The following is a 14,698-nucleotide window of genomic DNA, read 5'->3' as shown; positions in this document are numbered from 1 at the left end:
TGTAGAAAAATGTTGAAATATGGGACAGTTGTACCAAAGACTGTAAAAGGACAGTACTATTTATTTCCTAGGATAAGGAATATGCCAAAAAAGATACTCTCCCTAGGCAGCCTATATATATATATAGGTTTCCCTCATTCTAAAAGGAGAGGAATCAATTAGCAATCAGGGTATCGTTTTCTGCATAATATTCCTCTTTTCTCTGAATTTCAAAATTGAGAAAAATCTCAGAAAACTTAAAAAAAAAAGAAACCTCTCTTTTGTTAACAAGTTAGAAATGAGCTGAAGTGAAGAATTTTCCTAGGTTTATTTGGTTGGTATTTCTGATTTTCAAGTGGTTCTTGGTCTTTTTCTGAAACTCTAGGATTCATTTGCTTGGGTGAACCTGTGTTGATTACTGCTGCTGTTTCTCCTTTTGAATTTATTCCAGCAGTTGTCCTTCATTTAGCCGTTATTTTCATTTGCTATTTTAAGGTACATATGATCCTTTCCATGTTTGACTATTTGCAGTTGAAATTCAAGATGAATAATAGTTGTCTTTTGTTTGCCATTATCTGTATATTTTTGCTATGGTTCATATGCTGAAATCATATAGTACTGAAACCTTTTCTTCATCCCTTTAAGTGTGTGATTTCTGATGCTTTTGGTTCTAGGTCATAAAATTATGTTTCTTTATTTGACTTTAACATTGACCAATCATTTGTTTTAGCTAGTATGCCTATCTGCTTTTCTTTACATTAGTTAGGTAGTATGTTAGATCCCTATGTTTGAAATTTGGTTGGTTCATTGAGTCTGACCCATACATGGTCAGATTCATGGATTAAACCACCCCTTCCTTCCCCTTTGGTCCATTCTGGTATTGCCCTAAGGCAACATGCCATAACTTTGGATTTTAAAACCTTTGTTGGTTCATGAGTTTGACCCTTGACATGGTTAAACCCAGGAATCACAACTGTTTCTGCATTATTTACTTGAGTCTTGGTCTGACAATGTAGTAGGCTAGTATAATTAGAGATATTTTGTGAGTCTGATCCCTTCATAGTCAGATCCATGAGATTTGGTAGAAACAAGAGCTGGTTTGGCAATGAGAAACTTCAAGGTTGAAGTTTGAATAATCAGCTTGTGAGAAGCAGCTCTGTAGCTGACCTTTTGCAATTTGATGCATTGGTGCTGAAGAATCTGATGGTAAGAATTCAAGGCTAGAAGAGATTTTCCATTTTATTTATTTTTAGAAGTTTTTTCTTTCCTTCTTTAGATATTAGCTGTGAGGGACTGATAAGACAATGATTCATTAGGTAAAAATCCTTTGTATAAAGTCTTGGACTATCAATATTATAAATGGACTGTTAAGTTTCAAATTGAGCTGGAATATCAGTAGAATTTCAATAGTAGATTTTCCATTGTAATAAATATGTTTTGTGGTTTCATGAAAAATATAGATTGGGCTAAACTTGCAATCAGGCCCAAATTTGGGATTCATCCAAGCAAGTCTGGCCCCAGGCGAGTCGGCCTGGGTGTTAAACCCAGTAAATCCGATTTTTAGTTTAAAAATTCTTCCCATTGCAAATTCAGCATGATTATGTGTCTTACAAGTCGTGTTGGTAAATTTAATTTAGACTTGAAATAGTATTGTTTCAATTTTGTTGATCTTTAGAAACAAATTGTGGTTTATGGGCGAAACATTGTTCTGTGAAAGGTTAACTAAAAATGCAAAGGTGGATAGGCCCAATTAGAAAATATGTACTAAATGGGCCCACCTAATACAAGCCCATTACAGGTCCAAACATGGTTCAAATTCAGGAGTAGTAAAGGCTTCCTAAGTTCCTCATTTCTGGGCTAAATTCCAAGCCCAAGACAGCTTTAAAGATGCTGATGGATCTTTGACCACGACCTAATGGGCTACTTCTGGTTCAATTTTATTTGTCCAAATGATAAAATGTCCAGTGAACGCGCCCTAAATTCACTGATGATTAATAGATTTATGTTTAACCTCAGGTTAGTTTCAAATAAGAATATCCTTAGATGATTAATAGATCACGCCCTAGTAGCAATGTTTGTTTGCATCGCGTGCATTTGACTTTGGAGGCTCAACACAAGGGTTGGGTCCATCTAGGACAGGTGCACCCGGAATGAAAAGATCATCCTGATGCATTTTGCTTGCTACATGTACATTTATTTGCTTTGGATTGCATGTTGAACAACTTCTAGAATAAGGGAGAGAAATTGGAAAAAGGTCAAATTGAGGTATGAGAGAGATAATTACCCGTCTTAGAAAAACCTGTATAAAAAAAATACCAACACTCTGCCGAAATTTTGAGAAAGAAAAGGAACTTTTGCTTCAAGAAAAAATATTTGGTATTGTTTTATTATGTCAAAACCGCTCGAACTACGCAAGTTTGATACTCACTGGATGTGGGATACGTAGGCAATTCTCACCGGGTCCATCTCCATTTTTGCAAAAATAACCCAAAAATAACAAAAAGTTTGGTTGTTTTGTCATAAATAAGTTAGGTGATGCCCTTCTTGTCTAAATAGCGAAAATGTACCCAAAAGGGCACCGGAAGACTGCTTTTGCAAGAATAGCCACCTATGGTTCCTTTTTCAAATTTTGGCCAATTAGCAAACATAGCCCTAAAATTTCTTTCCTGAGATGCTGAAGGGCCATATTTGCAAAGGCAGTTTTTTGTTTTAAAATGAAAATTTTTGAAAAAAAAAACTTATAACTTTCTCTTGAGTCAAAATAAATTATGATCTTTTAACCCATCACTCTAATAAATGTGCAGGTTGAGCACAATTGAAAATGAACCCTTCACAGTCCTTGGAGAAATCCCATTAGGACTCCATATGTGGTGGAACAACTTAGAAAAAGTCAGTAAAGACAGTGTGGTAAAAGTTTTGGGCGGCCTTGTTGGTCTTCTGAAAATCAAACCGAGGTTGGATGTAATCGAGGCTTTGATACCTTTTTGGGATCCGACGCATATGTGTTTCATTTTTCTGATTTTGAGCTAATCCCCACGCTTGAGGAAATAGCGGGCTATGCCAGACTTAGTGGGAATCTCAAAAGTCCGTACCCAGTGGCACCAAGAAGAATGACTTCACATAAGTGTTTGGACCTTCTAAGCATCAGTCGGGAGGTTCAAGATGGAAATCTATTTGAGGTTCTACTCCTAAAGTGCTATATATACACTCTTGTTTTACCTCTCAACACATGAACACAGTTCAGAACACATACACACACACACACACTCAAACTCTCTCTTCCTTCTCTACTACTTGTGCTACTGCTTGTCTAGTCGGCTGAAAGCCAAGGCTAGACTGTGGAACTCTACTTGCTTTACTTTTCTGCACTTTGCTTCCTTAGCTGGTATGTCCCTAGTTCAATTCTGAAACTCAACTCAATGTGCTCCATTGTTTGTCGATCCCTGTCTCTTTCTGCACTAACTCAATGACTCATGTGTTTAGTTGTCTGTCTGGTTTACTGCTTTATTTAGCATGCTTAATTTCTGCCCTCTCTTGTTAAAATTTAATCAACATGTCTACTTGAGTTCCTGTTTATTTCCCTCAACTAGTATGTCTCCTAATGTTTTTGATTAACACTAAGTCATGACTAATTGTGTGTAATAGACCCCTGAATGATTACTCCCATACCCTGTCCCTATGTCTTACTACTATTCTAATTTCAAGCATGATTCTCTTGTTAACACTTTGAAGTAATTGTTTGTGTTCTAAGGGCCAATCGGTCCCTACTTGTTCTTTGTGACTGCTGGTCAATATGCTTATCTTCTCATCTATGTTTATGTGTTTCTGATAAGGGCTCTATGTGTCCCCAACCCCTTACCACCTTTTTTGTGAATGTTCCTATTCTTTGAACATGTCCTTTGTGTTGGCTTGTTCCAAGTTGTTGTTTCTCCTATTCTCTCCTCCTTTCCAAACTGTTTTTCCCTAAGCAACTCTTTTGTTATTTTGCAAACTTATTTCAAACACGTTGTTTCAAAACTGTTTTCCAACTCAACTCTTTTAAATCTATGTCAAGCACTCTCACATATACTCTTAGACCACTAGGTTCTGCCCCTTTTATGTGAGCCTTGCCTTGGGATCCTTGAGTTCCCTCTGAACTTGGACACATAAAAGCTGGCCTTCTCACACTGCACTTACTCTATCTTGGTCATGCAATATGGGTGTGAGAAAGGCTATGGAACAATATTGGCACATGAGGTGGATTATTATATAACTCAGGAAGGAAGTCCTAATCAGGCTTCCTATAGTGTAACCTCTTTTTTTTCATTTCTACTTATATAATTCATTTCAATACTGGTCTGTAATAACCTGTTATAAACAAGTATTGGGGGTGGCTAGTAAAAAAGGATTGGGTAAATATGCATGCTATAGTTGTTAAGGGTAGAAAATATATTATTAGGGCTATATTCCTAATTGTGCAATAGAAACCATGCTTAGGACTCATACATGCATTAGAAATCATGCTCTTAGGTCCCATGTTTCTTTCTTCAGCATCTCATCCATCACTAATCCATGTTTTGTGTCTATCACTTAGAAATTCTGCTCCTAGGACAATAACAACATTGGCATAAAAGTTATTACTCTTGTACTTTCAGAAGTCCTATTTCAATAATTCTGCAACTCTTGTGCACATTTAGAAATTATGCCTTAGGGATTCTGTTTTTTTGACAATCCTACCATTTGCATGTGCATATTAGATATCATATTCTAGGATCCTGTTTGAATTTTGTTTAAAATGCCTAGTTAATTACCAATTCATGAAAAGCTAATAAGGTAATAATAGTCTCACATTGTGATATTTTCTGAATAAAATTGGTAACAATCTTTGCATTCGTATCAATTAGAACAACATGTTTTAGGTAAAAACAATCCCCAAACTATTTTAATAACTCAGAATAACTGTTGCATATTGCTTTACGCCTAGGTAATAACTTAATAAATCCAGAACTGCCTTTGTTTAACTATCAACCTGTTAAAATTAGTAGGCAAGCCTGATTCGGACTTTTTTTCTGAGTCATGCAATAAATTTGGTTCTACTATTATCACTTAGATACCATGCTTTAAAATTCTGAATTCAGACCTTATTTGTGTATGAGTCATGTTGTTCATGTGCACTGTATGTGGAGGTATATTTGAGCCTTTCGTTTGTCTTTCATGCTCCCTTTAATTGAAGTCCTACTTGTTAATTATATGTCGCCTTAGTGTTTTACCTTTAAACTTGAAGGTATGCCTAGAACCTTTTTTTGTAAGATAGGAGTCCTAAATTCCTCCGGAATTGATAGGAAGGGACGGGTAACAGCATGCAATAGGGGTCGAGACCAACCCTCGCTTTAGTTACCTTCACGGGGCGAGAAAGGGTAGATATGGATATGATGGCCAGTGTGTTAATACCACGTGTAACCTCTCTTTGAGAAGTGTCATACCGGGTATTGCATTGATGTGATCCATATTATAAACAAACCTAGGACACCCCTCTTTACATTCATAAGCATGCTTAGATTGTAATTCTTTTCAAAATCTTGCTTTTCTTTTATTAATTGTCTTTTTCAAAGACTTGTATATTTAAACTTAAATCCCCTACTTTTTGAGCCATACTTGTTTGTTTGCTACTTGCACAAATTCACAAAAACCTGTCTGACCAGGAACCACACTAGTGGATCCTGAGGGTGCCTAACACCTTCCCCTTAGGCTAATTTCAAGCTCTTACCCTATCTCTGGTTACCAAACGAAGTTGTAAATGAACCCCATAGGTGCCCTAACGCACCTTAAAATCGTTAGGTGGCGACTTTTCAAAAATACAAACCCCTTTCCCAAAAGGAAAGAGTTGTCCCATACCAAAATGTCATAAACCCGATTCCGCGGAAGGGAAAAGGGGGTACGATAAACTTTTCATCAATCAGGGTTAACTGTTCCAGACAGGTTTTGACCCACTCACTATCTTCAACTTCAACCTCAACGATGATTCAGAGAGAAGGAATTTCAACTTCTATAGGTATTACGGCTTCAGTGCCGTAAACCAATAGATATGGTGTTGCCCCAACTGATGTGCGCACAGTTGTGCGATATCCCAACAATGCAAATGATAACTTTTCATGCCATTGCCTGGAACTTTGAATCATCTTTCTCAGAATCTTCTTGATGTTCTTGTTTTCCGCTTTAACGACACCATTAGCTTTGGGCCGATAAGGGGTAGAGTTCTGATGCATGATCTTAAATTTCTCGCATATCTCCCTCATCAAGTGGCTATTCAAGTTTGCAGCACTGTCCGTAATGATAGTCATAGGAATACCAAAATGGCAGATGATATTGGAGTGCACGAAATCCACCACTGCTTTCTTAGTGACGACTTTGAGGGTGACTGTTTCAACCCATTTTAAAGTAGTCAATGGCAACCAATATTAATCTATACCCATTTGAAGCTTTTGGCTCGATTGGCCCAATAACATCCATACCCCAAGCAACGAACGACCATGGCACTGACATAAGATGCAGTTTTGTAGGCGGTACATGAATCAAGTCATCGCGCACCTAACACTGATGACATTTTCGGACAAAACTGAAGAAATCTTTTTCCATAGTCATCCAATAATAGCCTGCTCGAAGGATCTTTTTTGTTAGGACGTATCCATTCATGTGGGGTCCACACACCCCTGCATGCACTTCATGCATGATTCTTCCGGCCTCTTCGGCATCCACACATCTTAATAAGTTGAGATCTGGAGTTCTTTTGTACAAGACCTCGCCGCTCAAAAAGAATCCGCTAGCAAGCCTTCTAATGGTTCTCTTTTGGTCTCCATTGGCTTGCTCGGGACATTCTTTCGTTTTCAGAAATCTCTTGATATCATGATACCATGGCTGAACATCTGGTTCCACTCAATCGTATTGCAGTAACCATGCCTTTCTCGGATTTGGATTTCCAACGGGTCAATGTGGACATTGCTTGGATATGGCAACATCGAGGCCAAAGTAGCAAGTGCATCGGCTAACTTATTGTGAAAACTAGGAATGTACCTGAACTCGACTGACTTGAACCGCTTGCTAAGATTTTCCACATATTGCCTGTATGGAATAAGCTTGACATCCCGAGTTTCCCATCCACCCTGAGCTTGTCGGATAATCAAGTTCGAATCTCTCATGATCAATAATTCTTCCACATCTTGGTTGATTGCAATATTCATACCCATAATGCAGGCTTTATACTTGGTAGTGTTGTTTGTGCAGAAAAACTAAAGACGGGCTGTGGCTGGATAGTGTTGACCAGTGGGTGAGGTTAAAATTGCCCCGATCTTGACACCTTTTGTGTTCACAGCTCCATCGAAGAACATTTTCCAAGCATTGGCATCTTTTGATGTTACCTCAATTGAATTCACTTCCTCGTCCGGGAAGTAAGTACTCAAGGGCTGATATTCATCATCAACAAGGTTTTCAGCTAGGTGATCTGCGAAAGCCTAGGCTTTCATTGCCGTGCGGGTGACAAAGACTATGTCAAATTCAGTGAGCAGGATCTGTCATTTTGCTAACCTCCCTGTGGGCATCGGCTTCTGGAATATGTACTTTAAAGGATACAACCTGGTGATGAGGTAAGTGGTATAGGCCGACAAGTAATGCCTAAGCTTCTGAGCGACCCAAGTTAGGGCGTAGCAAGTCCTTTCCACCAGGGTGTATTTGGCTTCATAACTTGTGAACTTTTTACTAAAATAGTAGATTGCCTGCTCTTTCCTCCCAGCCACATCGTGTTGCCCGAGGAAACAACCGAAGGAATTCTCCAAGATTATCAAATACAAAAACAAAGGCCTCCCTAGTTCGGGTAGGATCAAGAATGGCGGTTTCGACAGATATTCTTTGATTTTGTCAAAAGCTCCTTGACACTCATCTATCCATTTAATCGTTGCATCTTTCTTCAACAACTTGAATATGGGCTCACAAGTGGATGTCAACTGAGAAATGAACCGGCTGATGTAGTTCAACCTTCCCAGCAGGCTCATAACCTCTTTCTTTGTTCTTGGAGGAGGCAAATCCCGAATAGACTTTATCTTTGTTGGGTCTAGCTCAATGCCCCTCCAACTGACTATAAATCCCAAGAGTTTTCCAGGCGAAACCCCAAACGCACATTTAGCCGGATTTAGCTTCAAATCATGCTTACAAAGCCGCTCAAAGAACTTTCTCAGGTCCCGAACATGGTCATCTTGTGTTCTGGATTTGATGATCACATCGTCCACATACACCTCGATTTCTTGGTGCATCATGTTGTGAAAGATGGCAGTCATGGCCCTCATATAAGTTGCCCCGGCATTCTTCAAACCAAAAGGCATGAACCTGTAACAATAGGTGCCCCAGGGTGTGGTGAAGGTTGTCTTTTCCGCATCTTCTTCTCCATCCAGACCTGATGATATCCATCATAACAATCCACGAAAGATTGTATCTCATGTTTGGCATAGTTGTCAACAAGGATATGGATGTTCAGCAAAGGGAAGTTTTCTTTGGGACTTGCTTTGTTCAGATCTCGATAGTCAACACACACCCGAGTATTCCAATCTTTCTTTGGCACGGGAACCACATTAGCTAACCATGTGGTGTATCAGACCACTCGGATCACCCCCTTTTTCAACTATTTGGTGACTACTTCTTTGATCTTGTCACTGATATCAGTTTTGAACTTCCTCTGCTTTTGCTTAATAGGGGGATAATCGGGGTAAGTCGGCAACTTGTGGACCACCAAATCGACACTTAATCCTGGCATATCATCATAGGACCAAGCAAACACATCTTTGAATTCAAACAAAAGTTGGATCAATGCATCACTGGTTCTTTCATCCATGTGAATGCTTATCATGGTTTCTTGGACCTCTTCAGAACTACCCAATTTAACCGGCTCGATTTCATTTAAGTTTGGCTTAGGTTTGTTCTCAAATTGTTCTAATTCTCGATTTATTTCCCTAAAAGCATCTTCTTCATCATATTTCGGTTCTTGACTCATTATTTCACAATTAGACAGCGTGTTTGGATCTGGGCATAAAGTCTGCAAGCATGTCATGTTATTTAAAGTCGCATTATTAGAACTGAAAGAAGAAATAAGAAAAAGTAACAAAAATCAGAAAGAATAAAGAGAGATTCATAAATGATGAAATATTGATTTCATTTCATTGAATTTTAAAGATAATAGGGTTTGCATCAGAATTTGAAGACAGTAAACTAAAAGAAACATACAAGTTACACCCTGGAATAACTCGTGATGTAGAAAAGGTGGCAAGACTGGACTACCAGGATTCCCGCCTGACTGGGAACGTAGTAGCCTTCCAGTTTTGCAACTTGGCATTAAGCCCTATATACAGCACCTCAGCGGTGCTCGAGCCTTCTCCCGGCTTGACCATGTGGGTTTCATACAATATCTGCCTCATAGCTCTACATATTTCTTCTATTTATTTGGCCTTGAAGGCCTCATCTTCTTCTTCTTCTTCTGCGTACTTGGGCTTGACGAATGTTTTGTATAAATGCGGGACTGGATGAGGTAGCACCCAACCATTGCTCTTTCGTTTATTTGCCCATGTCACATCAGTTTCTGTGGCGCAAAAACCCACACTGAAGAACTTATTGCTGGCAGGTAAAGTGATAGGTTCTGTGATACCTTGCAATGATGCCCTGAGTCCCTTCCCAAGCTTATAACCATGCTTGATCATTTTAGTAGCGACCATGATGGACACATTTGATAGAAAAGGTTGAGGACACGGGCTTCCCTCCTCACATTGATCTGTGACCACCCCCTCAAAAGCTTGATAAACTATATGTTCACTACCTTCCCTAGCTTTGAGACACGGGACTGACGGGTCTCGATAAATTGACTGCTCGTCCTCTTCGTGGACTACAATCTCCTAATCTTCATATTCAAATTTTACCATCTGCTGGAGAGTGGAAGGTGTGGCCCTTGCCGCGTGAATCCAAGGCCTTCCCAAGAGGAAATTATAAGAAGTGTCCATATTTAAAACCTGAAAGGTCACCTCGAAATCCACAAGACCAATAGTCAAAATCAAATCGATTTCACCTGTGGTGTCTCTCTTGATTCCATCAAAGGCACGCACACAGACATTGTTAGGCCTAATTCTCTCTGTCCTAATCTCCATTCTTTGCAAAGTTGAGATAGGGAAAATATCAACTCCAGATCCGCCGTCCAGCATGACTCTCTTCACATAGTACCCCTCACATTTAACTGTCAAATGGAGGGCTTTGTTGTGGGCGCCCCTTCCGGGGGCAAATCATTCTTGCTAAATGAGATCTGGTTGATTGCGAAGAATCTTTTCGCCATCCTTTCCAGTTGTTCGACAGTGATTTCAATCGGAACGTAAGCTTCATTGAGGGTTTTTATCAACACTTTCTGATGCTCGGTTGAGCTTACTAGCAGAGACAGGAGTGAGACCTGTGAAGGAGACTTCCGGTGTTGGTCTATTACCTCATAGTCCGTAGTTTTCATTTTACGAAAGAATTCTTCGGCCTCCTCGGCACTGACCGGCTTCTTTAGAGGGAAACGCTTCTTCTTGGCATTATTCACTTCCCCCAAATTGAGGTATTTCTCAGCCGGGTTAGTTTTATTTGCTTCTCCTAGGACCTCTTTTCCCTTGTAGGTTACTACTGCCTTGTTATAATTCCATGGGACGGCAATAGGGTCTATCATAGGCTTCTGCGGTGCGCGACTAATAGCCATAGGCTCATTTAGCCTTGGTGAAATTATTGGCCCCCGTACCACATAGGCCCCTTTAGGCACGTACATCTTAGGCCCCTTGTTCATCTCGAACCTCTTTGGAGGACTTAATGTCATTTGCTCTTTCCTGTGACCCCGGGGAACATAAAGAATGGCGTCTTTAGGGGGTACTGCCCCTGTTTTGCTTTCCACAGTCTTTTCTTCACTTCGACGAGCGGGGTTACTCTTCTTCTCCCCCTTACATTGCTTTGCGGTAGCCTTTAGTTTCCTTTCCACATCAGTTATGGCAATGATGGCTTTCAGGGCTGGGTCAAATTCCTTATCTTCACAAATCATCCCAATAACTGGCCCGTTGTTGTGGGCCGGCAATGGGTTGTTGGTCACATTAGGGACCTTTTCATCTTTAAGCACTACTCTCTTTTGTTCTATTAAGTTTTCAATTGCTCTTTTGAGAGTCCAACAGTCTTCAGTGTCATGCCCTTCCGCTCCCGAATGGTAAACACATCGAGTACCGGGTCGGTAGGAGGGCGACTCTGGGTTTTACTTGGTTTGGGGTACGGGTTGCAACAAATCCATTTGGACTAGTTTAGGGAAAAGGTTAGAGTATGATTCACCAATAGACGTGAATTTGTTTTCTCTTGGGTGGATCCCGAACACGGGCATTGTAAGGGAAGTTATTTTGTGGAGGTCGTGGATTATACTGAGCTTGGTGAGGAGGGTTATTTCTAGGAAAAGGAGCTCGATTTTGGTTAAACTATGGTTGTGGCCGAGCGTATGGCTGGGCGTTCATTACTACGTACGGCTGAGGAGCGATATCATAGGCCACATTGTGATGAGCATAATAATGTTGTGGGGTGCTTGGAGGAAAGTAACCCCTGGGTGGACAAGGGTTTCTCAGACTGGAGGCTTCCATTGCCACCTCTTCTTTCTTCTTTCTATTTGCTACACCTCCCGACCCGCTTTGAATTGCTTGGGATGTAGCTCTATATCAGATTGGCTCAACATGCACCCTGTTTTCAGACCATTCTCGACCATCTCACCAATCTTGATGGCCTTAGCAAACGGTTTCCCCATTGCATACATCATATTCTGAAAGTAGTCAGCCTCTTGGGCTTGTAGAAAAACACTAACCATTTCCATTTCATCCATCGAGGGTTTGACCCTGGCCGCTTGTTCGCTCTATTTAACAGCATATTCTCAAAAACTTTCTAATGACTTCTTCTTGAGATTCGATAGAGAATTCCTGTCGGGAGCTATGTCTATGTTCTACTGAAACTGCCTGACAAACTCTCGAGCTAGATCATTCCAAATGTGCCAACGAGACATGTCCTGATCCATGTACCACTCAGATGCAATGCCAACTAGACTCTCTCCGAAATAAGCCATTAGGAGCTCATCTTTTCCGCCTGCCCCTCTTAATTGATTGCAATATCTCTTGAGGTGGGCTATGGGATCCCTGTGCCCATCATACTTTTCGAACTTTGGGGTCTTGAAGCCGAGGGGTAGGTGGACATGTAGAAACATACACAAAGCAGCGTAGGATATGCTCTTTTGACCAATTAAACCCTGTATACTCTTAAGGCTTTGTTCCATACTCCTCATCTTCTGAGTAATTTCCTCCTACTCGGGGTTCTTTGTAGCCTTCACCTGTCCCGCGGTAAATTCGTACCGGGGTTGTTGAGGGTAAGAATTGGTGGTGAAATGGGTAGGTTCTGGTGGAAAATATGGTACTTGGAAAGTGAAAGATGATGGATCAATGCTTGGACTGGGCACAGTTGGCTGTACTGCAGCCGAGGTTGGTGGTGCGGTAAATATGTGTGAGGCCACTCCTGAAACTACCTAGGGGCGAACCTCAGAGGGCATTCCGGTGAAGTGAGCTGAGATGGTAGGGTATCCAAGTGGGGTATTTGGGTAACTTATTGGGACGTTGGAATTTCCACTTGCCCTGGGAAGTAGCTCGGGGAAACCGGGTATGGCACTTGGAGGTTCTCTCCCATTGGACAAGGTGTCCCACATTTCCAGCACTCGGAGGCGTAGTGCCATGTTTTCTTCAGCTACCGCTGACTCTGAGATTGGGATAACCGATAGTGGGCTATCCTATGTAATGGGAATTGTTGGTGGATGAGCTTCTGACGACATTTCTACACTACTCTTAGATCTTATAAAGTACGGGTGTGAAGCCAGGTTACCACAAACCAACCACCTTAAAAACAGAACCTATACTCAACAGTAGATAACAAACCGATTAATTTGAAGCAATTAGCACATAGGAAATCACACATTGGGGGCGTGATGCACATATACAGTTAAATGTGTTTCTACATGTTTTGCAACGATTGCATGTCTCATCCCAGCTTTGTTTATCTCCCCGGTCTTTCTCTTGCTCTTCTTTGCATTCTTATTTTCTCTCTTGTTCTAATTCTCTTTGTTTTCTCTCTTTTCTTTTTTGGTTTTTCTTTTTGGTTGTCTCTTTCCACATTCCCTTTTATTTGAGTTATTTACAAAAATCATGACCAGATCCGATGAGGATTGCCTACGTATCACGACGCTGCGTGAATCAGATCATCATGTAGTTCAGAATAAATGCGAAAGTAAAGAAACAATTTTTGGGGTTTTCCAAATTTTCATTAATAAAAATTTCTATTTTTCTGAGTTACAAAAGACTTCATCGTACATTTTCTAGGAATTTAAAACTACAAACAGACTCGAAACATACTTTAAACTAGAAACTGAAATACAGACTCAAAATGAAAATCAAAAATACATAAGTGCTTCTACTCTAGGGGACCGTGGGACATCAGTCAGTCTTGCCACGGGCCTATGTGCATGATCCCCTTGGAGACGCTCTAGATCACTCATTATTTGGAGAACAAAGTTCATTACTGCAGCAAAGAAAGTGGTTCTAGTCATGTCTTCACATTCATGGCACTTCATGACGATGTAGTCAACAATTGCTCCAACTCTTTCCCTGATGATACCCTTTTCTTGGAGAAAACGCCCGATTTGCTGAGACCTAGCTTCTAGTACTTGGGCGTTATAATGGTTTTGACCCTATAGCTATTGCATATCTTCATCCAGCTGGGACATTAATGAATAGCAATGCTCCCTTTCTACTTTAATTTCTTAGCTTGTTTGGCCATCTCATTTTCGAGGGTAGTTAGACTTTTCTTCAAATTTGTGACTGTTCCCTCATATTTCCTTTTCAACTGCCATACAAACTTCGCCTGTCCCTCTGCGTTTTTTGTCAATTGTGCCCGGGCTCTTGCCAGATTAACCTCGGATTTTTCCAAGTCATCCTAATAGTTAGATATTTTCCTTCTAAGACCATTTATGAGCCTTTCATCTGTTCGGCTCCTTTCCTGATTCTCATCAGCTATTTTCATTTTTTGGATCATGGCTCGAAGGGCTTTGTTTTCTTGAGCCAGCTTCTTCTTTCCCCTTCATCAGCTGCAGCTTGTACACTATTGTCAAATTTGAGATCCCTGATTTGTCCCTCCAATTTGCTTATCTTGGCCCTGCAGCTTGCCTCTTTTTCCAACCAATCCCATTGCTCCCGTGAATCATCAGCGAATTGCTGGACGTGGGGTCTTTTAGCAGGCCATTCGGGCTCCTGATGGACTTGAAACCTTTGACCAAACCAAGTCATGTAATTGGGTTTTAATTCACCTCTAGATAGATCCCGTACCCGAGTTTTGGCTCTAGAAACCTACACTGATTCCAAATCTGACGAACTTTCCTTAAGGGAACACAACTTTCAGACCCAATTCAATGACTTGTCGGCTCAGATCTTCGTCATGTGGGATAGTTTGGTACCTGCCTAGTTGGCGCAGCACCTTGTGTGGAGAATATGGCTGAATGCTCCGGAGACCCATTAAGAGAATATAGAACACCTCGGCTGACATGTAAATGACTTTAATGATCGGGAGCCAACCGAATGGCCACTCAATTTTGTTTTAAGTTAAGGAACTCAAATGCGCAAACCAAGCC

General features: G+C 40.7%; 1 protein-coding gene across 1 annotated transcript; it reads right to left on the bottom strand.

Annotated features, from left to right (window-relative positions):
- Positions 1 to 9,887: 9,887 nt before the first annotated feature.
- On the bottom strand, positions 9,888 to 10,190 carry LOC142166017 (uncharacterized). Its single transcript, XM_075224416.1, has one exon. It carries the CDS (start codon positions 10,188 to 10,190, stop codon positions 9,888 to 9,890), a length of 303 nt encoding a protein of 100 aa, XP_075080517.1.
- Positions 10,191 to 14,698: the final 4,508 nt, after the last annotated feature.

Source organism: Nicotiana tabacum, chromosome 11 (genome assembly GCF_000715075.1).
Source record: "Nicotiana tabacum cultivar K326 chromosome 11, ASM71507v2, whole genome shotgun sequence".
In the NCBI taxonomy this organism is placed as follows: domain Eukaryota; kingdom Viridiplantae; phylum Streptophyta; class Magnoliopsida; order Solanales; family Solanaceae; genus Nicotiana; species Nicotiana tabacum.
Note: the sequence above shows the minus strand (reverse complement) of the source record. Positions and strands in the feature narration are given on the sequence as shown.